At 42.6% G+C, this 22,910-nt stretch overlaps 1 protein-coding gene across 2 annotated transcripts in view; it reads right to left on the bottom strand.

The window, feature by feature from the left end:
• KIF2A (kinesin family member 2A) overlaps positions 1-21,918 on the bottom strand; it is a 58,455-nt gene extending 36,537 nt beyond the window's left edge. For both annotated transcript variants that reach the window (XM_082337474.1, XM_082337475.1), the window contains exons 1-2: positions 21,801-21,918; positions 584-678 (exon numbers count right to left, since the gene is read on the bottom strand). In XM_082337474.1, coding sequence (XP_082193600.1) covers positions 584-678; positions 21,801-21,864 — 159 coding nt within the window. In that variant the 5' untranslated portion in view covers positions 21,865-21,918. The remainder of the gene's footprint in view (positions 1-583; positions 679-21,800) is intronic.
• Between the last annotated feature and the right edge of the window lie 992 nt (positions 21,919-22,910).

Below are 22,910 nucleotides of genomic sequence, written 5' to 3'. Positions count from 1 at the left end.
TTTCACTAAACCAGTTAAGTGTAATTATTTCTGAGATGCTTCTCCAAATTTCAACTGAAACTGGCTAACATGGTCCAAAATTTAAAGGAAGAGCGGATAGTGAAGAGTTACACAAAGACACAGTTTCTCAAGGAAACCAAGGCTGAAAAATTATTGCCAAAAACAAATAAATAAGCAAACAAACTAGCAGTTCAATTCCTCAATAATACAAACACAAAAAGATTTCTAATCTACTTCTCCCACTAGTTTCCTGTCTGAACTGCAAGTCATTCTCCCTCTCAAAAATTTCATTTTTCTAATTGTAAAAGGAAGATAACAAGGTCTGCCTTTGAAATCTGGTTCAAAATCAATAGATGAAAAGAACTATTTAAAAGCTATGACACATTGCTCAGGAAGTCAAATTTAATACAACAGAAACCAGCAATTGCCCAACAGCTCCCATGCACAACAGTCTGTAACCAAAGAATTATCAAGTAAATAAAGATTTGTATTTTCTCTTTGTTTCCAGTGCAAATTCCAAAGTAATATTCATGTAGATTACACATTTTTTAAAAGAGAAAAGTTCTACAATAACTGAGTTTACCTCTTTGCCTTTAGTATCTCCATTTTCAATCCATTCAACAGTTACACTTTCATTATCTTCATTTAGGGATGTTACCATAGCTTGGTGAATTCGACCTAGAAAGCAAATGCAAATTATCGTTTATTAACTGGTGCAAAAATTTTCCAGAAGTTATTTTCATCCCTGCACTGAGACATGCAGTGAGAGGCAGGAAGAAGAGGGTTAAAAAAAATAAGGGGATAAATAGAAGATGATTCCTGGCCACACCCTGTGAAATGGCTCAGACCTGGTCCACCAGCAGAGGCAGTCAGCATACAAGTGAAAAAGTCTATGAACAGAAAACTGAGTGGTACATAAACAAAACACCATGTGAAAGCCACACCACTTAGATTCTTTTCTGAGAGAAGAAAACTTCAACACCACGAGTCTCCCTTCGGCGGTAAAGTCTCCTGAGGTGCACTCCACAAAGGCTTTTTTGTCCCCCTTCTAGGCTGATACAACATTACATGTCGCAACATAGGAGTAAAGCCCCCCAAAATTGTATTCTGATGACAATTTCTTATGGGCATCCAATCAGTTGGTAATTCAACTAAAATGAAATTGCCTGCAACAATAATACATATCATCATTTTAAAAACAGCTGCTGACACAGACTGCTGAGCTGGAGTTAAGGTGCTGTTGCTTGGACTACTCCAGTGAAAGACCCAAAGCCAGAAGGTCCCCATAAAGTACAATAAAACCAGTAAACTTTCAGTAGGAATAAGGATATTTCTTAGATATGTAGGATACCGCAATTTTTTTATGTCCTACCTCCTACACATGTTGGCGAGGAGCAATTGGAAGAACAGAGCAGCCATGCACTAACAAAAAAGGATCAAGACCCAGGTGTCACACTGATTTCACATCTGTGCTTTGCCCTAAGAGTACCAAGAACTGGGTTTCTAAAGAACGAGTCCAACGCGACTGCTCCTCTAACAGCCTCTTTTAATGAGCCGTAGCACAAACAAGCAATCCCTCACTTCACCCACCCCGAGCCACCCCCAGGTGCCCAAGGGCCCCATGCAGCTCCCAAAGCACGAGCGACCGTCCTGGCGCAGTCTGTGCATACACTGCTGCTGCCAGGCACCCGCTCGGGGCCGAAACGCAGCGCCGTCCTTACACATCTGCCCTGGTCTGGGTCTCCTCCACCTTGCACCTTCTCTTCTCCTTTCCTAAAGCTCCCAACCACACCAAATCCACTCCAGGTTTCTCCTCCACTGATTGTTTCAAACTTCTGTTTTATCCATTTCAGTCATAATTTCACAGTTTTCCAAAGTTGATGTTTTTATACAGTCTAAGCCTCCTAGGGCCTGCTGAGGGACAGAAAGGAAGACAACTGTAACTGATATCCCAGATCATCTCACCTAACAGCACAAGTGACAAAAGTATTCTGTTAATATTTCTTTATTGCAAAGGCTGCCTAAACATTCACAGTTAAAATTAAGCAAGAATAGAGACTACGGGGAAGTGTCACGGGAGGTAACAGCAAATCAGTGTACTCTAATGTAACGTGCAGAGGAAGAGACTAACTGAAACTCAGGCAAAGCGTAGCACGCAGGGCACTCACAGAGCAGCCAGCACCCGTGGGCAGCACTGCTTTCACATCTGCGGTGCTCACTGCGCTGGCAACATACATTACATATGCATTTACAACCTCCGCACTTGTCCTTGCCCAAAGCATAAGATTCACTCCACCACTACAGAAGGTTAAGAAAGCCTCCCCCTTTGCTTCACTTGGTTCCTTTCCTCTAGCATTTGCTAGTTTTTATTTCCCTGACCTGTGTTTTGTCTGAACAAACCCTTCCATTTGTGCTTCCGGAGCACCACGCTCCCGGACGCCCCAGCTGGGTGCTCTGCAGGGACGGTCTGGCCGGCGTTCCCCACCGAGGCACAGCCAGGCGATGGGCGGGCAGGGACCACCGCCATGCCCTCCCCTCCACCCACAGGCGCTCCTCCATTCCCCTCACCCAAAGGACGTTGTGCAGGCACTCACCCTGCCCTCGGGACCCTGCCCAAATTCTGCTGGTAGCCGGGCTGAAGCAGGCTCACCAAGCACGACGCTCTTGCACCTTATTTCCTTGGACAAGCATTTTTGTGCAAGTTTTCTTTGTGCAAGGTCCTCAAACACCTCTCCATTAATTCTTCTGCATTTTGTAACCTCCAGGGACCTAACTTTGTGCAAGAACACCCTGTTGCAGAAATGTTTCAATTAGCTATCTAGTCCATCAGCAAAGTAGCAACAGAAGCTACTCCTGCCACTTCTATAGAGAGCATGCTGGGATGCAAGGACACAAAAACTGTGGGAACTGGAAGATTCCTCAAGCTTACATTGGTATAATATTCTGCTATGGTTTTAAGGCTTGGCCCAGCTGTCAATCCAGAATCAAGACAAAAAATGAGAAGTGAAGAATGTATGTTTAGCAAAACATTTTCTATACAATATTATAATAATCTTCAGTATGTTACCAAATTTTATAAATTTTGAAGAAAAGCACTATTCACAGCTGAAACCTGTGACACTGTATTAGTCACAGAGCCATCATATAAGTTCTATTACCTGCTCCTGTGTTTCATTACTTTTGACAGAGAACAAAAAATAATTAAAAAAGGTTTAATCTTTGCGATAACAAGTGAAAGGAGATCAAAGCAGGCTGATGAATGAATAGAAAATACTGAACACGCTCACAAACACAGTAAGCCAGCATGCCCTAACAAAAGAATCACAATAAATCTTCCATCTCTGTGCCAGACTTCATCTGTTCTCCGGCCAAGAAAGTCAGGACTGAATTAAAAAAAAAAAAAAAAAAAAACACTAAAAAAAAAATAAAAGTTACATCCATCTTCCAAATATACTCAGCTTAAATAGAAAATGTATACTATTAAGTTTAAACGGGCAATGTACCCATACAATTTGTTCCTAAAAATTCTTTGTGTTACTGAAAGTTTACATGTTATTGAACTGCCAGAAAGCACATTTACATCTTTACAATTGCCTCTTGCTCTCCACAAACAGTATTCCATTATATTTTTCTAGTACACAGCTGAATACAGCAGCTGTGAAATTCAGGAATGCCAGCAACCAATTAGGCTGGCATAAACCTCGTCTAGCATATAAAGCAAGACCAAGCTGCAAATGCTAAAGCATTAGAGCAAAATCAATCTGCAGAGAGTGGTTGAAGGCAACATCCCTGATTTCTGGTGCATTTTCCAGAGTTGGTATCAAAATCTGAAATGTAAATATGTCCATGTAAATATGAACATGCATTGTGACAAACTGAAAAAGGAACAAGTGATTCAAGAAAAACTATCTTCACATGTATCTCAAAAACAAAAGAGGAAAACAGAGCCATAGTGCTGATAAACCGACTCTTCGCTCCGCATTTCTTTAATTTTTAGTGCCTCTCCTCACATGATTAGAATTCACATCACAGGCAAAACTTGTTCTGGGAAGTTGTTCCATTGCTATAGGGCTCAAAACTAATGGAGAAGTTATTTGAAAAGGCTATTATTTGTATAAATATGTTCTGTCATACAGCGTGTGGCATCTGGCTTATTTCCTACTGACTAGAGCATGCAGAAAATATTGCTGCCAATACAGCAGTAAGACAACATGAACGTATCTGAAGCCAACACTTTACAATTACCTTAAATACACATACGTTACAATAGTCTCACCCTAATCAATTCAAGTGAAGAACATCAGCTCTCCATTCCCTCTCTTCCTAGTCATCTGATGAACATTTGACAAACAGAAGAAAGCAAGCATAAACATCTGCAGAAATATCAGCTAAAATCCCCTCTATTGTAAGAGTCCTTAGGGTAGCTATTGGTGCAGAAAAAGGTTTAGGAAGCAGCAGCAAAAGCAAATAGCCAGGGCTAAATCACACATTTTAACTAACCCTCAACCTAGGTAGCAGTGCTAACTGATTGCAAATACCAAGCTGTACTTAGATCCTTACCTCGAAGCCAATTGAACATTTTCTACGTGCAAAACTTCTCCAAACCACCACAATTCTGAAGCAGCGATCAATGACAATACTAAAACCATGGCCTTTTCATCTTCCTAATGCTTTTCAGAAACATAAGTTATCAGTGTTAAATATGGGTTGGTGTTTTCTAAATTACAGTCTGGGCTAAAGTGTTGGCTGACATGTGACTCAAACATCTTTGCGCTCTCCCAAGTGCCTCAAGAAATAAGGCTGGAAAAAGACCACAGCCTTCCCCACCCTTCCACTAATTAAAGTGCACCCGCCCCAAAAGACACTGTACTCACACTTCTCATGCAAGAGTTTTGTGAAGCCTTAGAAATATCTTTGAGCTGTAATGATTAAAAATGTACACACAGGCTCTGGATCAGGCTATGGAGAAGAAAGGTTCATAATTTCCACTATGACCCTCTCATTCCTCTCCCAAAAACAGTAGCATGACCCTGCCCAGCAGCATTATGCTATGATCATCATGGAGTTGTTTAAGCCTTGTCAGCTCCAACCCAGGCAATTATTTTTAGCAGGACCAGGCTACGGCAATGTTAACGGACCCAACATCCAGTAAAGGAAACTCACAGCTTATGTTACATCCTCTGAACTTGCCACTTCTTTAGGAGCACAAATGTGTTACATTAGCTCAGGCAGTGGTCCGTCAGCCAAGCACTTCACTTTTCTAAATGCATCAACAGTAGATGTTTCATAGATTAATGCAAAAATATACTATAACTTAACATCTGCTACAGAACCTTACTGAGGATGATCACTGCAACAGAAGTTCCCCATCCCTTAAAAGATTATATTAGGCATTTGTGAAATTGCCATGATTTTCCTAATCACATTCATGAGGGACTAACATGAATGTTATCTCATCTGGAGACACCTGGACATGATTGACCTCCACCCTCTGCTACTTCATACTCAAAAACTAAAACTGCGAAAAGTAGAATTTTCTTCACTCTCTTTTAAAAATAATACAACCCCCCAAGTATACAAATAAACATATATACATATGTTTATATGTATATAATACAACATATAAAAAAAAATTATGTTTAGGAGAAACACGAGGCTACAAATCCATAAGCAGCATTTACCAGAATTACCATGGTCCAGAAAATTGTCTCCTGCGCTACAGGTTCCAATCCTGACAGCTCTGGTGGAAGGGCTTTCCTGCTCTCATAGAGCTCAGGGAGGTGAAAAATAATCCTCTACTCACCGAACAATGCCTGTACCAAACTTAAAGGAAAAAAATCCCAAGGAAAAGAGGATTCCAGGCTTGGTGTCTTCAGTAATGTCAACTGTGGCAATGTCCCTATTCAGGCAGTCAGCGCTTGTTGCGGTCCTCCCTGCGCTACACGGACAGTCCTGCTGCGAATCCCCCAAGGAAAAACCAGCAGCTACCAGTGACAGATGTTTCTTTCTCCACAACACTAAACATGTTTGATTTAATTTTGTTTCAAAGGTTCATTTATCCACAAACAAGTGGCCTTTTATTTTCTTTGTATCTACCACAGTTATGCTTTAGTTTTGTTTTACTTAATCATACAGATTCATTGTGGTTTTGCCAGCCTTCCTTATTGTCTTGGCTGTTACCTTAGTTACAGTGGTATCACACCATCAAATAGGTCACTAAACATACACAGTACCTGCCGTATTTCTAAAGCAAGGTCTTAAATATTAAAAAAAAAAAAAGTAATTTTAATGAAAGATATATTTTAATATTTATTTTTGTGAACGATCCCTAGCTACCAGCTCTCTTTGTTTTATTCTCTAAATTATCAGAGCAATACCCAAGTCCTTCAAATGACAAGCATGTTACAACCACATTTTATGACCTCTGTAAACCTCTACAACGTAACAGACGGGGATTTTGAGAAGAGAAACTAACAGTACCCAAATGAAGTTTCCCATATCTGCCTGTATATTTCAGCTTTCAGTTAAAATCCAACTTGATCTACTCTTGCCCCCACCTAGAAAGCTACCAAACTCAGAAAAACGCCCATCTAAGATATGTATCCAACTTCTGTGCAAAAACAAATCAAAAGTAGTGCTTTAGAAAAACAGAGTTCACAGATCTTACTGACAGTCCACTAACAAATGAGAAGGGCAAAAAAAACCTAGTACACAGACATGCCACTGAACTGTATATAATATTTAGCTTAAAAACACAAATAGCACGCTTAATGTCCCTCATACAGCAAACAGGACACAAAGCGACTTTTTGGTTCCCCTTGCACTGAACACCAACAAGCCCCTCCACCCCGAACCACTAAACTGTAATTCGCCGTGCTCAGTCTACTTGAACCTGTTAGCTCTCCACACTGATGCACCTTCTCTAAAGCAATCACCTAGAGCTGCATCCCACCGCTGCTGTCACGGTTTTTGCTTCTCTAATAATTGTCAAATATCCAATCTTTTCACATTGTGATTCACTGGGTTTTTCTGCTGACCTTTCGTTTTGCAGGCCAATCTCTAAAATTTCCCTTTACATTCGAAACAAGTTTGCTGTGGTTTCCCCAGTTAGAGAAACGCTTTGGTTTTTTACTTCCCTTCAAGGTAGGCCCAGTTTCTTTTGGGGGCAGGGAGCTAACAGTCTTTTAAGCATATTTCAAAGGGCATTATTTCACATTACTGAGCTCCTCCTAAAACATCTTCCCTTTATTTGTTTTTGGAAGCTTCAATGGCCAGTGAAATCAATGGCAGTCACCCCACTGGCTTCACAAAAGGTTGTCGAGAGTAGCTCACCACCATAGCATTCGGAAGCTACAGCTACCTATTGCCTCTGTAGGTGTCAGTGTCAGAGCGAGGGAGGAGGCTTGGTTCTAAAGCAGCTCAATTCATAAAGAAGTATCACATTACGATGGCCAACAGATGCGCTGATATTTAGATATTTATCAGCAAGTTATCTCAGCTGTACTGTGCCAGTCATCCTATCGTTTCTAAAAGCAGATAAGTTGTCCACATATAACTTAGCCACAGGAAAACAATATTTGGAAGGAAGCACCTGTCCAATCGTATCTAATACATGCTACCATAAATCCCCTAGAAACCTGTCAATAAACTGAACACATTCCACCTTTATGTTATTAAGTGGTCTGCCTCTGCTATTCACCCCAGAAAGCTGCACCAGTACCTTGCTGTCAACATATACAAACTTTTTTACAGATTACATGTGTTCACAGTCAGTGATCTGTGCTTTCTTTTACAGCTTGTGCAAACATACCTGTACAAGAACAGTGAGCCTATCTCTACCTGTTTCAGTCTTCTAGGAGTATCTCCTTTTCCAACACTGTCAACCAGGACGAGGTGCAATATCCCACAGGAGCTGCAGACTGCTTTCCACAGGAGCACTCACTGCCAAACAGAAGTAATTCTGAAACTGCACTCACTTTTCTCCTTGTCACTTCACCCTGGTAATCCACACAGATTTTGTGATTAACCAGAATATCAAGGTTTTTCTCCTGTCATTTACAGTTTATGATCTCCCAATCCATAGCAAAAGCACATTTACTTTGTGCCACGTTTTATCCAGTTGTTTCATTCCATACCTCCTAGTCTTCCTGCATGATATACATCTCCACAGAGATGACACTCCCACTGTAGCACAGTAATGAAGTTTCCCAAGAACAATGTTACTTTCTGTGTATGGCCAGGAATGAATAACTGTAATGGATGGGAAAAAAACAGGTCACCCTGTGCCCAGCTCCGGGTTCAGCGCCGCATTTACCTGCTCCACCTCTGGGACACCGGTTTGGGACACAGAGACTAGAGGCACCTCAGCATCTGTCCTCCACTGTTTGCGGCTACTTCTAGTCGAGGCACTGCATGTTCCTAGAATGCTTCAATTAGATTTCTAATTTTTCCCCTTGTTTTAGCGCAAAATCAAGCAGGATGAGCTGCAATCACTTCCAAAATGGATGTTAATGTGATGGCCAATTGCTCCATGACCTAAAATCCTTCTATTCAGTTATGCTGGTTTTGTTGTTGGGGTACCGCAACAGTCTGTCTTTGTTTGATGGGGAGGAGAGGCAACTCCTACGAGGATATATTACTTGCTGCCAAGTTAAATTTGTCACGCTCCTACCGAAACATGGCATAATCCATGATCAACCTTCTTATTCTCAAGCAGCAGGCGGTTCTAGGTTGTAATAGAAAAACTTCAAGTCTTGGACATCTCCTCCGTGCCTTTTTGCCAGACCACACCATGGACAGAAACCCTAAGACAACTGGTACAGCTTGGTTCATGTCCACAACATCCCTGGGACAGCACCTTTCATAGCACATTGCTCACAACTACAGCACTTAGTGCTCAACCCAGGTCCCTCAGCTGTGCCTATGGTAGCAAGTAGCATACTGCAACAGGAGCAGATCTGCAGAGCAAAGCACCCCAGTGGTGCTGGGGATCAAACGTTCATACTACACGTTTTGGAGGGGACTGGGGGGTGTCTAGTGCAACAGACTGAACACCTCTTGTTGGAGTACATCATGTACATATTTGGAGTGTACCTGCCAGCTAAATTTCATCCAAAAGGAATTTAGTGTGCTCCAAGGCCACCTTCAAAGTGCACTAAAGCACAGCACAAGGATGTAAGGGATGATCAGAGAACAGACGTCCAAAGTCCATTTTTGATCTGAACTGAAATGCTTCTACAGGTGCACCCCTGTGGTCCCAAGTGGCATGCCTAGAGCCCTAAGGTCTCTTAATTTTTTTTTATGGTTATTCTCCTTGACCTGCCTTTGGGAGCCTACATTGGGAGGCACTGCAGCCTCCCACTAGAGCATGAATAGAAGCATGTGCTGCATGCCCAGGGATGTGCACGAGAATATGGAAGTGTGATGCTTACTAAAATGTAGAAGGTATGTCTGAGCAGTGATAGCCAAAATGATACAGTTCAGGTCTTTTCTCAAGAACCAGCCAAGGAAGTTTAGGTTTACTGTAGGAGGCAGGTCATCTGGTTCACTCCAGATGGGAGCCTGGAAGTGAACTAGCACACATGCAATGAGAATGATCACGGTATCAAGATGCTAGACTAAAATGAGGTGCAAGACAAATTCACAATCCGAACAGCCCAAACAGTGAAATACTTTAATCCTCTGTACAATAAGATTACATGCAAACAAGTGCTAGTGAAGGAGGGGATTGGGAAAGTGAAGCACTGTTTTCTTTTATGATATAGGCCTTTCAAAACATTAGCTAGAAACTTTCACATCATCTTCCAGCCTGGTGTTCAGTTACACTCCAAATTACAGTAAATTTGGGGTCTGATCCTTTGGCAAGACAGCTTTTTGGGTAGTCAGATGCCATGACTCCAAAAGGGCATCTCAAATATAAGGGAGTACACAAAAAGGTGGCAGATGAGCTTCAACAGAGACAAAAGAAAGATAATGCACCCAGAGAAAAATAATCTAATTCATGGGTATGCAATGCTGAAACTGGAACTAGAAGTTACAACCCAAGTAAGAGATCCTTAAGTTAACACTTACAGTTCTCTAAAAACATTGACTCAACATGCAGCTGCAACAACAAAAAAAGCCAGTAAAACATTGGCCATCATCAGGAAGCTAAAGAATAAAAGCAAGTGTCATTTTCAAATGATAAATAAAATTTCGGTACATGCACATCTCAAGTACTGTAGCACTAGTCTTCAGACCTCAAAAAAGATGTAGCGGGATTACAGGAGGTAAAGAGAGGGACAACTAAGAAGACGAAGAGAATGAAGATATTAAGGTGGGTGAGATTGCTCACTTTTGAGGAAAAGACTGTGGGTGGATTTGGTTGCACTTTACAACCATAAAGGACAAAATGAGTGGAAACTGTTATTCACCAAATCCTGCAACACTAAAGCTGGGAGCAGTCTCTTAAGACACATTTGTTTCAGGCAGAGAAAAGTAGTAATGTACTTTTCTATGCAGCAAGCAGGGAACTTCCCGATCTTGCTTCCACAAGAGGTTGTGCAGGCAGACAGTGTAAGTTTGGTCAGAAAGATACTCAATAAATTCACAGATAAATGGATATTTAATAGGACTAGGCAGAGTTGTACTTCTAATATCCCAGATATAATTCCGGATATTGGGGTAAGAGAAGGACTGCAGACAGTGCAAAGGCTGACCTGCTGTCCCTAAATAGCCTCTCCTACTGCTGTTGGGCTGGATGAACTATCAGTCTGATCCACTCGGGTACTTCTTATGGTAGTGGTGAGCATACTTTAAGGAGATGGAGGAACATCCAAAAAGGCAGAAACACTTGATAAGCTTTTAAAAAAAATTCATGTTCTCCAATTTCAGCAAAAGTCTTATAAAGAGAGAGGGGAGAAAGAAGTTGTTGTTCACTTTTCATAGAGTAATCTTCATTTTGTCATATATTCACTAGCAACCTCTCTTCCAAAGTGTAGAAAAAAGCCCAGGCCAAAACAATAATCCACCCATTTTCAACCTTCCTGCGAAGTTTCCTGATGCCCAGTGGTCCTTTCCGTGGCCCACATGAAACTCCTCCAGTTCTCAGATTTAAGGAAGATTAAGCAATCAGAGCTGCAAACTTTATTCAAATGAGAACAAGATGTTAATGTATGCAATGATAGTATTTTCTGTCCTCTATCACACTTTTCTTTTACTGCCGCTGCATAAGTGAAGGTTTTCATTCAATTCCTGGTAATGACATTCACGTCTCTCCTAGGAGTTGACAACTTGTAAACAAGTTGCAGGAATAGTTCAATGTCTTCTTATAAGTATTTTTTTAGTTTTGTAAAACTGAACGTAATTTGACATCTTTTTGCACATTTAGTCAGCAGTTCCTTGGAGTCCTTTAGAACAATTTTGCAGGCAGCTTCTTTAAAATCTTTTAAAACTGCTTCTGAAAGTTCCTCTCAAGAATACTTTGCTATATACTTTTACAGATCAAAGTCCTCTGTGCTCAGTATGAATTTCAATACAGTTATGGTAAGTAGGAGCAAAAGGAGAATCAGTCAAGTATCTCTATCAAACAGCATTGAGGTTTAGTGGTTGTTGAAATTTTTTTAGGAACAGGATTTAAGATTGTGGTGGATTCAAATAGTGTGGTGAATACCCTCTGCCAAAAGACTGAGATGACTTGGCCAGTCTCCTCTCTCCCTTCCCCCTTTCTCAGTTTGTTTGTTGCTTGAATAAATGGCAGAGACCTCCTTTTCACGATTTTCTCTGCTTTCTCTGAAGCTGACAGTAGCTGCCTAGAAACAATAGCTTCTTGCATCACACAGAAAATTTCTACCAGCACCTTCTATAGATGTTTTCAAATGGTATCATTTGCCTTTCATGACCCACCCTGTCAACCAGTGTTTTGTTGTTAGTTTTGTTTTTTTTTTTTTTCATTTCCCTTACTTTACAGTATTACATTTGGTAAGAATATCTAACATTACTTAATTTATTACAGAGCTGCCAACTGTTGCTCCTGGTTAAAAATCAGAACCCTTTATTCCCACACAAGTTTAAAGCCTGTATTTTTCCCTTATGTTAACAAGGTTCTAAAAGCTCAAACAAACAAGAAAAATTTAAGTGATATTTTAATTCTTCTCTGTGTTTGATGAAAGCTTATTGTAACTTAAAAATCATCAGGCTGTGATTTATATTCACCTCATTCATCACCACCTGAATTCCTATCCTATTAAAATGTCAAACTGAACTGGGAAGTTGAATTCATAAAAGTGTAGAAGAATATGCAAACATAACCCAAAATTGAATCAGAAACTTGGAGTATTCCAAAATCTAAGCGCGCATGTTCTTTTCAAACTGAATTCATTTCCACTGCCCCCTTCCTAGAGCCAGACATCCTCATCACCACATCATTATGCATGCCTGCTTCTCTAGCAAACACTTTTATAGATTGGTCGGAAATACACCTCAAACTCCGTATGTAGCTCAGCGACAAGGGGAAAGTAACACATTTTAGTGATTGCAAAATGTGCAGCACTATGCAACAAAAATTCTAGAGCCAAACTCTGCAAGGGCACAAGTATGCTGCACACCTTGCTTCTAAAGAGAAAGCTTTAAATAAAGCCCACACTCCACCTCCCTCCACTCACATATTCAGCATGTTCATCCATTGAAGGCAATGCTTAACATACTATCCTGTAAGTAACAAACGAGACTGAAAATACTCACACTTCCGATACCTGGGATTACACAGAGCTGTCAGTGCCTGATGGGAGCCACGAGAAACTCAAACTTGCACTTGACAAAGCTTCAACAGGATCACTGGTAACTTGAAAGCAAATAACATTCCTCTATGTGAAAAGCATGACCACCCATTGATAAAAATGAAACCAAAGTAAAAGATTTTTTGTTATACACAAGTTTCCTCAAGTCACTTAGTTACTGTTTGGGATTGGACAATTAGTTTTGCAGTGTCGGTGTTGCAGAAGGGGCAAGGAATGCAGCAGACTGTTACCTTCACAAGTCTGGAAAACTTAAAAGCAGCTTATGCCTGATGCAACCAGAACTGCCACTAGGTAAAAACAACAAGCTACACTGAAAGCATATTATTTTAACAAAGCAAAATAAAAAACTCTACTACCACATTCAAGCCTTTAAGCAGCAAAATCCCTCATTTTTCTTTCTCAAGAGTCAAATATAAGATCACATTCAGGGCCGCTGCTAAACAAGACCCCATTCCAAAAAAGAAAGAAAGAAAAAAAGAAAGAAAAAAAAAAAAAAAAACTGATCAAGTGGCTTAATTACTAAATATAACTGATTATTCAAATTTTTTAAAATGTCACTTAAAGTTTTGGTTAGACACAGAGTTTGAGAGAGTTATCTTCAAGAACCTCTACTTGCTCCTTTTAACTAAGCAATTCTAAAATTAACTGGGGTTCCTAGCAACATAAAACAACTGAATTTAGACTGTAATAGTAGAGTCATCGGAAGTCTTCTAGGTGTGTTCTGCTCATGTACATGATTCAGTGCACTACACACATTAAAAAAAATTAATAAGGATAAGCCTGATAAATTCATTCTCTTTTCCAGGAAAGGTAATTCTAATGTCATTTTTCACACAGCTTTATTACCTTTTGTCTAACAGATGTAAAATCTAGTTTTACATATTTAGCAACGACTAAATTCAAAGACTGCAAAATTAACTCCACAGAATACTTTTCAACAGGGGAATGGCAATGTCATCTTTGTAACACCCTCCCAGAGAACTACTGCCTGCGGCTGCTCTGTTTCCCAGGAGCAACTACCAGGCATGGAGAAGAGTGGCACAAGAGAAGAACATCTAGCCCCCTGTTCTGCCTCCAAAGGTGGCTCCACTTGAGAAAAGCATTTAACATGGCAGATGTACATCACCGACTTCTAGTAAATCAATGGTTTATGGACGTTCTAAGCCACAACTGACCTGTTTATCATGATACCTTCTGGGGACACGAACAAAATACATTTCCAGGATATCAGACACTGTCAGTACTGTCTCATAGCTAAACACTTACTATAGAATTCAAAGCATCCCCTTACAGGAGGTCAAAGGTGGAGGAAAATCATGTCAATCACCTGTCTATATTGGGAACACTATAGCAAACTATAGGCTTTTTAATTCTTGGAGTGAAAATTAAAAAATAGTACTCAAACAGCAATATAAAACTGTAAACATTTTAAGGAAAGGAATGAGGACAGAAAAAAGAAGAAACCGCACACATGTCTGCACATACATAATATGAACAGATCTGAGGATATAGCTAACAGGAGTTTAAGACAATCTACATCTGGATTACCACAGTTTCAGTCCCCTGCCCTCCCTCCCTTTCCTACAACACATGTAACTAAAAACACCTATGCAGTGGACAGACAAAAGCAGCCCAAAGTTAAACATCTTAAACAGCTGTGGAATCACACCAACAGTCAAAATAAACTGTAGCTAACTTAATTATGATGAGTGTCTAACAGTCTTAGGTAAGTATAAAAATCTCTACCAAAACCCAGAAAAAATTGATCCAAACAATATAGCTAGGAACATTTGTTTTAGTGTCTAGGTTCAGTTCTGTATTGAGAACAATTTGAATAAAACCTCAAATACCAAGCCACAATAAAACCCAGAGGCTTGGAGTATACAACAGCAAGAAAATTTTTAAAAATTACATTAGAAGGAACTGTAATTATTCCCTCCAAAAAAAGAAAAAGACTTCTGAAAAGACACAAGTAGTAAAACTGGAAAACATAAATAAGCTTTCAAGCAAGCAAAAAGAACTGCTCATATACCTGAAAGCTTGTTCATGTTTTTGAAATAGATGAACAGATATAACAAAAATGTATTGCAGCTCCATAAAAACCTTTTACCCTACATCTGGAAACACACAATGAAAGCATCTATGCTTCCAAATAATTTTAACTATGCTCCGGAGGCATACTGAGAAACTATTAAAAGCCAATGTCTTCTTAAAAACTCTTCCATTTTAAATTACAAACACCATCATGCTTGACCATATTTTTTATTTACGACACATTCTCACTACTGGACAAAGTCAAGACTGCTTGGTAGTCCTTACTGTGGACTTCCCTATCTGACTTTTTGCATTACATTAGAAATTTAACTTAACTCTGAAAAGTTAACATAAACCTTTAATTTATCAAAAGTCACTGAATTCTCTTCCTCTATGGACTAAACATACTGTGAACAATTATAGTGAACACCACATTTTAGTGTTCCCCATGGGTTGACCACAGCATTCTCTTCCCGATCCGGAGTCCAGTCATACAGTATGGTGAGGAAGAGAAGAAAACCCAACAAACAATTAGATGGGGAAAAAGTTGTGGGTTGTTTGGGTTTTTTTAAATCACACTTTATGACATAAGCAGTAAACGTTTACAAAGGAAGAACTCAAACAAGAACAAAGCATTGAAGTGAATTTACTCCGTTCTGTTACTTATTCCTCAAGCACAAAAAACCACAGTGGCACATTCCACGGGTCAAGCCAACAAATATGCTACAGATTTTGTGCTCCAAGAACGGAGCTCACCACTTAAATACTTCATACTCATTTCTCTACATTGTCCTACCATAAGCGGATGTATTAAAAGAAGTCAAGAGACTAATTTATCTTCTAGAGCAAATAGAAAGAGATACTCCTGCAAAGACATTACTCTTCAGTTAGGCATGACCTCTTCCCAACGATTTATCGTCTCTTCCCACCTCGACAAGGTGGGAAGCTATGCTTGGTGCCATAGCAGCACAGCAAAGTCTTCAGTTCATAAAGCTGTAAGAAGAAAAGACAAGTAAAACTGGGCCCAGGCAAAAGGCCATCATAGAGAGTGAGTGGAAAGAGCAGTAACTTTACTTACCAAACGGAAGCAAAGGATAGATCCCCCCACAACATGATTAGACGGGAAAAACATGCAATACAAGCTGTGTAATCCTAGCAGTCACATACAGCTCTAAATACATTATTGCCAGTATATAATGCTGCATTAAACTCACTTATGGAACAAAGATGAGAAGATTCTCTGAAGATTAGGACTTGACTCTTGTCATTCAAAAGCTATTTATACAAAATACAGAAGGCCTACATAAATATCTGAGAATCTGCGAGTTACAGTGAAAATCCACTTCCTGCATAACGAAAGCTGAATGCTTTAAAGATTATTTCAAAAAGGACACAGAAAATTTAACACATCCTCTTGGTCAACAATTCTGTAGGAACAAACCCCAGAAACTCTGGATGTAACAATATGAGAACCTCCACCAGGTAAGTAAGCCCAAATGTTGGACCCATTAGCTCCACCAGCAATAGCAGACTTGAAACCCTGCCGCTATGGAAGGACAAAGACACATTGTGTCCATATGGCTTACATAGGGATTAGGTAATTGAGTCAAATGATTTAAATGTGGTAACAAAAAGGTCTTAATCACAGGGAAGGAATAGATGTATGTCACCAAAGGAAAGAGTAAAAGCGCATTACCATTTAAATCTATCCTCAAGAGCTTGTAAAATAGGGTGACTACCCAAACCTGAACAGAATTTTTATAGTGTCATTGTACCTTCTAACTTGCTATAAAATCGTTGTTGCTACTGGGAGTTGTACATAAAGACTGAGATCATCATACAGGATTACCCAAAAGACAGAGGATGGTACAGACCTCTCAGCTCTGAGAAACATCAATTTCACAGAAGTTGGGCTTTAAAGAAAAAAATTATAGCCCTTATCACTGCAAAAATCAGTCTTGTTTGTGTCTGAAGGCGAAACAGTTATGATGGTGTTTTGGCAAGCCTAAGGAGAAAGGAGCTGCCAGCAGGCTTTTGGACTAGATGGATTATCTTTGACCATGACCAGTTCCAGCTGCTTCAGGGACAAGTGAAGAAAATTCTTAAGCAGGCAATTACAAAATAACACAGCACAGGCAAGACTTCTTCTCACCTCCCATCAGTTAGAGGTTTTTTAAACTACAGACTCAGGAAGAACAGAAACTACCTTTTATGGTTGCTGGTGTATTTTTAAAATTTTTAGTGTAAAACTGGATATTCCTACCATCCTTCTTAAAATTCTGCTATGCTTCTAGCTTCCATCTCCTCTGGTAACAAGCTCCATGTGATAACTGTACCTAGCCTATTCTCCGGTATCAGTTTTAAATTTTCTCTTTCAAACACTGAGAACTCTCCTGTTCTTGTATTATGAAAAAATGGGCACAAACTCATGATCTTTCTTTTTTACACCATTTGATAGTTAATCCCTAAAAGTTCAGCATTTTTCCTTTCCTGGAAGTTCAGTCAAATCTTCAGTCACTCTTCCAATTACAAGAATGCCCCTTCTCCTCATGCCTGTTACATTATTTCTGGCACAGTGAGATCAGAATTATATCCCCCCTCCCCCCCCCAAAAAAATGAACAAATATATAACTAATTTCTCTGTCCTTCTAGGTAGTATTTCAGATCTGCAAAGACAGAAAGAATAGGAACAGCCTGAGGAGGAAACGGACATCACATGATGGGACTGAAAAAGTAAAGGAAAAACACCAATCAGCCTACTAAAGGGCTGCAGGGCATAAGAGATTTATCTTATTTCAGCAAAAGACTGAATTTATGGGGGGAAAAAAGTGAGATATTCTTTCTCCAAGTAATTATATAGGTCTTTGCCATCATTAATGGGATAATGCACAAGAAGTGGAGATACAAGTGTAAGTTCACACGTAAAGCAGTGGGTTATTATTATCTGAGTAAAGGGAATTTGTCAAGAGACCAATAGCCCGTATTCAGACCCCAACAAGGTGCATCTTCTGGACAGGAGTATTACAGCGGATACCTTCTGGCCCCCTCTCTACTTCCCCAAGCTTCCGTGTGGTAAAGCACAATTTTCAAGACTGGAAATGCAGCCCATTCTTAGCAACTCAGAACCTAAAACAAACAAATTCTTTCCTGTTTCCAAGACAGATTACCAAGGCATATTTCAAGCAACATACATAGATTACACTGAAACAAGTAGTAAATTTCAGTATCAGAAATTATTCTAAGAAGCCAAACCAGCTGATCACTTAATACGCTCTTACATTATATGAACATAACTAGTTATTCCAATAGTAACTGGAAATATTATCTGCAACTCTAGACAACATTTATACCAATGTTTACCCACTGAGAAAAAACAGATATACAACGAGCAGCTCTGCAGCATCAATCCTTGAAAATGTTGGTTGTTATCCAAACACTGGTTTTCATGTGTTTTTGGCCACGAGTTCTAACAATGCCTTTCATTTGTACAACATCTACTTTCCCGACAGCCCTATAAGAAATCTCTCATGAAACACTTAAACCTAATTAGAACTTGTCAAAATGACAGAATACGCTACTTTTCTTTCCAGAATGTTCTGGTCTCATTCTCCCATTTATTGTGTTTTGAATATCTTTGCAACTGTGTTGTAGCGAACAAGTATGACTTTTAACAGTGATGTTTCACCAAAAAAAAGCTATTCTATTTTTCTTCTTATTTGAAGAAAAATAAGAGTTATCTGGAATTAATAAAGCTCTGTATTCAGAAAAGTGTTTAACATACTGCCCTGGTTTCAGCTGGGATAGAGTTAGTTTTCTTCTTAGTAGCTGGTAGAGTGCTGTGTTTTGGATTTAGGATAAGAATGGTGTTGATAACACACTGATGTTTTGGTTGTTGCTGAGCAGAGTTTACACCAGTCAAGGACTTTTCAGCTTCCCATGCTCTGCCAGGTGCATAAGAAGCTGGGAGAGAGCATAGCTAGGACAGCTGACCCAGACTGGCCAAAGGGCTATGCCATACCATGTGATGTCATGCTCAGTATATAAAGCTGGGGGAAGAAGAAGGAAAGGGGGGACATTCGGAGTGATGGAGTTTGTCTTCCCAAGTAACCGCTACGTGTGATGGAGCCCTGCTTTCCTAAGGTTAGCTGAACACCTGCCTGCAGGTGGGAAGAAGTGAATGAATTCCTTGCTTTGCTTTGCTTGCGCACGCGGCTTTTGCTTTACCTATTAAACCGTCTTTATCTCAACCCATGATTTTTCCCACTTTTACTCTTCCGATTCTCTCCCCCATCCCACCGGGGTGGAGTGAGCGAGCAGCTGCGTGGTGCTTAGTTGCTCGCTGGGGTTAAACCACAACACATAACTGGTGGACAGATGAGAAAAAACACATACTTTTTCAAATGACCTCATTAACAAAGTAAAACTTTATTCTTCTCTGGATTCAGCAAATAAACAGGTAAATAAGGAAATTTTAAAGAACTACTATACCTACCTCTCAAAATAATAGTTAGTTTTAAAAACTGACTCCCTACAGACACTATAACACGTGAAAAAAAGCCCAGAACAACACACTGCTTTCTACAAAACCTTCATTGAACGGTTTTATTTGTGCTTTCAGGCAAGGGTAGCTGGCATGATACACAGCCCTGATTCTACCTAGGATACAGTTCTGGGCAGAGCAGATCCAGGTAGCTCCCTGTTACCGAACCAGAAGATCATATGAAGACCTCCACTTCCCCCTGGCCATGCATTTCCTACACCCCAATACTGCTGGGATCACAAATCCCTCTGTGAGCTATTGGAATTCACTAATCCTGCAGAAAAGTAGCACATCCGAAAGTTTTCTACTGTGTTTAGTGAATCAAATCACCAATTAATGTATTAAATCATCAGGAAAAAAAAAATCATTGGCCACACTGAATGGGAGAGAGAGTTTGCAGGAACAACACAGCTGACAGAGGCACAGGCAGCAAGACCCTCTCCTTGCTAGCAGCAGCTAGATCAATTTCGATTACCTGTGCAACCACAGCTCAGGTTGGAAACCCACCTTCAAAAGGCAATGCAGTCTAGTGCTGGCTCTCCTTTGGTAGCTTTCTCAAAATGCTCCCTTCCAGAGAGCTAGGACAGTTTCTCCTACAGTTTAATGGGGAGAGAATGACAGAAGGCTGCAGTAGCCTGAGCCGGAACGGGGCATCTCCTCCTCCCGTCCCAACAAAAAACAAGCAAACCTCACAATAACCAGGACCCACTAACTCCGGTATGACGCTGCAGTCTGGTTGCTCACACAAGGACCAAGTTAACACAAATGCTCAAACCCTACAGTTTGAGCAACTGCTATGAAGGCATCCCCCTGGTATATTACTGATGTGTAATATATTTAATGGGCTACATCACACATGTAAATGATACAGCAAAATATGTAAATTGTTAATAGTAATGAAAATAAGTATTTTGTCATGTTCAAGAGTTACTGTCCTCAATTCTGACATTAGAAGTGAGCAGAACCCTGCAGAGGTGGGGTAAAAAAAGCAGCAAAGCATTCTCATGCCTTATTTCCCAGAGGCGTACAAACCAAACAGTAACATTTATGAGAAGTTCACACAGCCCTCAGAAAAACAGCTTTACAAGTTGCTACAGCGAGGTCTTCTGAAATCCAAGGCAGAGATCTGCAGGAGTTATGCAAATAACTGCCAGACCTATCAGATTCTTCACGTGACACACAAGCCATTAAGCACAAATTGAGGGGTTACGTTTAGTATAGTGTCCAGCCAACACCGACCATTATTTTATTGTAGGGTTGAACTGCAGTATGGGACACAACAAGCTGCATAAAGCTTGTCGGCTGCTTGTTTCCTGCCTCATGACAAAACCACGCTAACTTCACTGCCTTTGACCTCCAGATCTTTCTTCCCTCAGAAACATCTGCTTATTCTTTAGCAAGCTCCTGAACCCTGGAGGGGGGAAAAAAAAAAAAAAAAAAAAAAAAAAGACAGACTTTCCAGAAAATCCCAGCAGAACCCCACCCTGGTTTCTTAGGCTCCACAGATCTCACAGAGGCCGAGAACAGATGACATATTCCCACTCAAATTAAAGAGCTGAAGTCACAAGTGACCTGCCATTGATTCAGCCAGTGAACTTCCCATTTTGGTTCTCTCTTACCAGGCAAATATGAAGACTTAGCACCCTAAACCTGTCACACACGCCTCCTTTATTCACGTGTATTTCTAGACAGCACCATACATCCTCCTTCCAGGAGATGCTGGGCAAGATGAGAAACACTGGATCCCCCACGGAGAAATAACAACTCATGGGCATAAATAGCAAGCGCTCTTCTTATATTTTAATCATAAAGAACATCTCAAATAATAACATGAAGCTTTTTGTCAAGAGACGGAAGTGTCCAAAGGCATTTCTGTCAGGGCGTACTGTTGTGTCATTTTTCCAGAGCACGGCTCGTACGCCAGCGCTAACGAGAAGTTATTTCTTCACATTAAAGGCCTTTCCTCCCCCCATCACCTCATCCCCTACGGCCCTCCCACCTCCCTGCCCAAACCTCCCCGGGCTCCCCCCCCGCCCCCTCACCACCCCCACCCACAGCCGCGCCGCGGGTCTCACTGCCCACCTCGCACCTCCCCCCGGAGCCCACCCCGTCCCCGCCTCGCCCCCCTCGCCGCGCCTCGGCCCCCTCCCCGCCGCCGCCGCCCCCCGGCCCCGCCGCAGCCTCCCCGGCCCCAGCGGCGCCCGCCGCCGCCGCCGCTCGCGCCCCGCGCAACCGCCCTGCGCCGCCGAGCGCCAGCGCTCCCCTGACAACCGCAGCGCGCGCCAGGCCCGGCCACTCCCCGGCCCCGCGCACACAATGGGCCCCGCGCGCAGCCCTCTCCCCGCCCCCCCCCACCCCGCGCCCCGCAGCGGGGCGGCGGCAGCGGCGCCCGGCCGGGGTCTGCGGCCGCTCCGCCGGGCCGGCCCCGCCGCCGCCCCCGCCCCACTGACCATCGCTGCGCTTGATCTCCACGTAGATCCCTATCTGGATCTTGCCGAAGTTGGCCGCTGCCATCGCTTCATGGGGCAGCCGGGGAGATCGCGGGCGCTGCCGGCCGGGCGCGCGGGGGGCGGGGAGGGCGCGCACAGCAGCGGCGGCGGCGGCGGCGGCGGCACCGACCGCGGCGGCTCCGGGAGGGAGGGGAGGAGGGAGGGAAGGAGGGAAGGAAGGAGGGAGGAAGGGAGGGAGGGGCGGGCGGGGAGCGGGAGGAGGGGGGAGAGAGAAAAGGCGCCGGCCGGATACAACAGGCGCGGGGGGCTGCTGCGCCTGCGCGCCTCGCCGCGGCGTCACGGCAGGGCCGGCGCACGGGGGAGGCGGGGGCAGAGGCGCCGCCGCGGACTCCGCCGGCCGCCGCGGTCCCCGGCTCCTCCCCCCCCCCCCCCCCCCCCCCCCGCCTCGGCGGAAGGTGGCGCTCGGCCCGGGCGGGTCCCCAGCCGCGACCGTCGTCCGCACCCCGCCGCCGGTGGGGGCCCCGCCTCGCCCCCCCGCCCGCCCCCGTGGCACAGCAGCTGTTCCCTCACAGCCGGCCTCCGCGCCACCGCGGCCGGGCCGGCACAAGATGGGTGCCTCCGCTGTCCGGGGGCCGGCGCTCCGCTCCTGGCCGCCCTGCCGCACCCCGGCTCGCCCGGGGCCGAGAGAGGCTCGCCCCAGCCGCAGGCCGCCTGTGCGAACCTCTGCCTCTTGGACCTGTCCCCGACTTACAAACACGGGCGCCTGTTTGGCACCAGATGGTGCCTGAGCTGCTCTGAAGTTTTAATGTAATAGCTTTATCTGCCTACTGTCTGCTCATACGGCTCCCGAGTGCCAAGTAGAGCAGCTTAGAAGCATTCTCCGTGCTCCCCAACCTGCCAGCAGCTCCTGGGTCGCAGGAAGGCCACGCTGTCACCCGTATCCATCCGTCTTCGCCTCATGACTGCCCCATGCCTTTATACAGCTCAGATAAAAACCAAAGCACACTTCACGTTCCTCATTTCCCTATAATGACTCCTGTACCTCAGGCAAGACACTTCGTTAAACATTGTCCCTTGGCTTCCTCCTCCGAGGGCGGTTCCTGATGTGAT

Source organism: Platalea leucorodia (assembly GCF_965183815.1).
Source record: "Platalea leucorodia genome assembly, chromosome: Z".
Lineage (NCBI taxonomy): Eukaryota > Metazoa > Chordata > Aves > Pelecaniformes > Threskiornithidae > Platalea > Platalea leucorodia.
The sequence above is the reverse complement of the archived record's forward strand: the minus strand, read 5'-3'. Positions and strand labels throughout refer to the sequence as shown.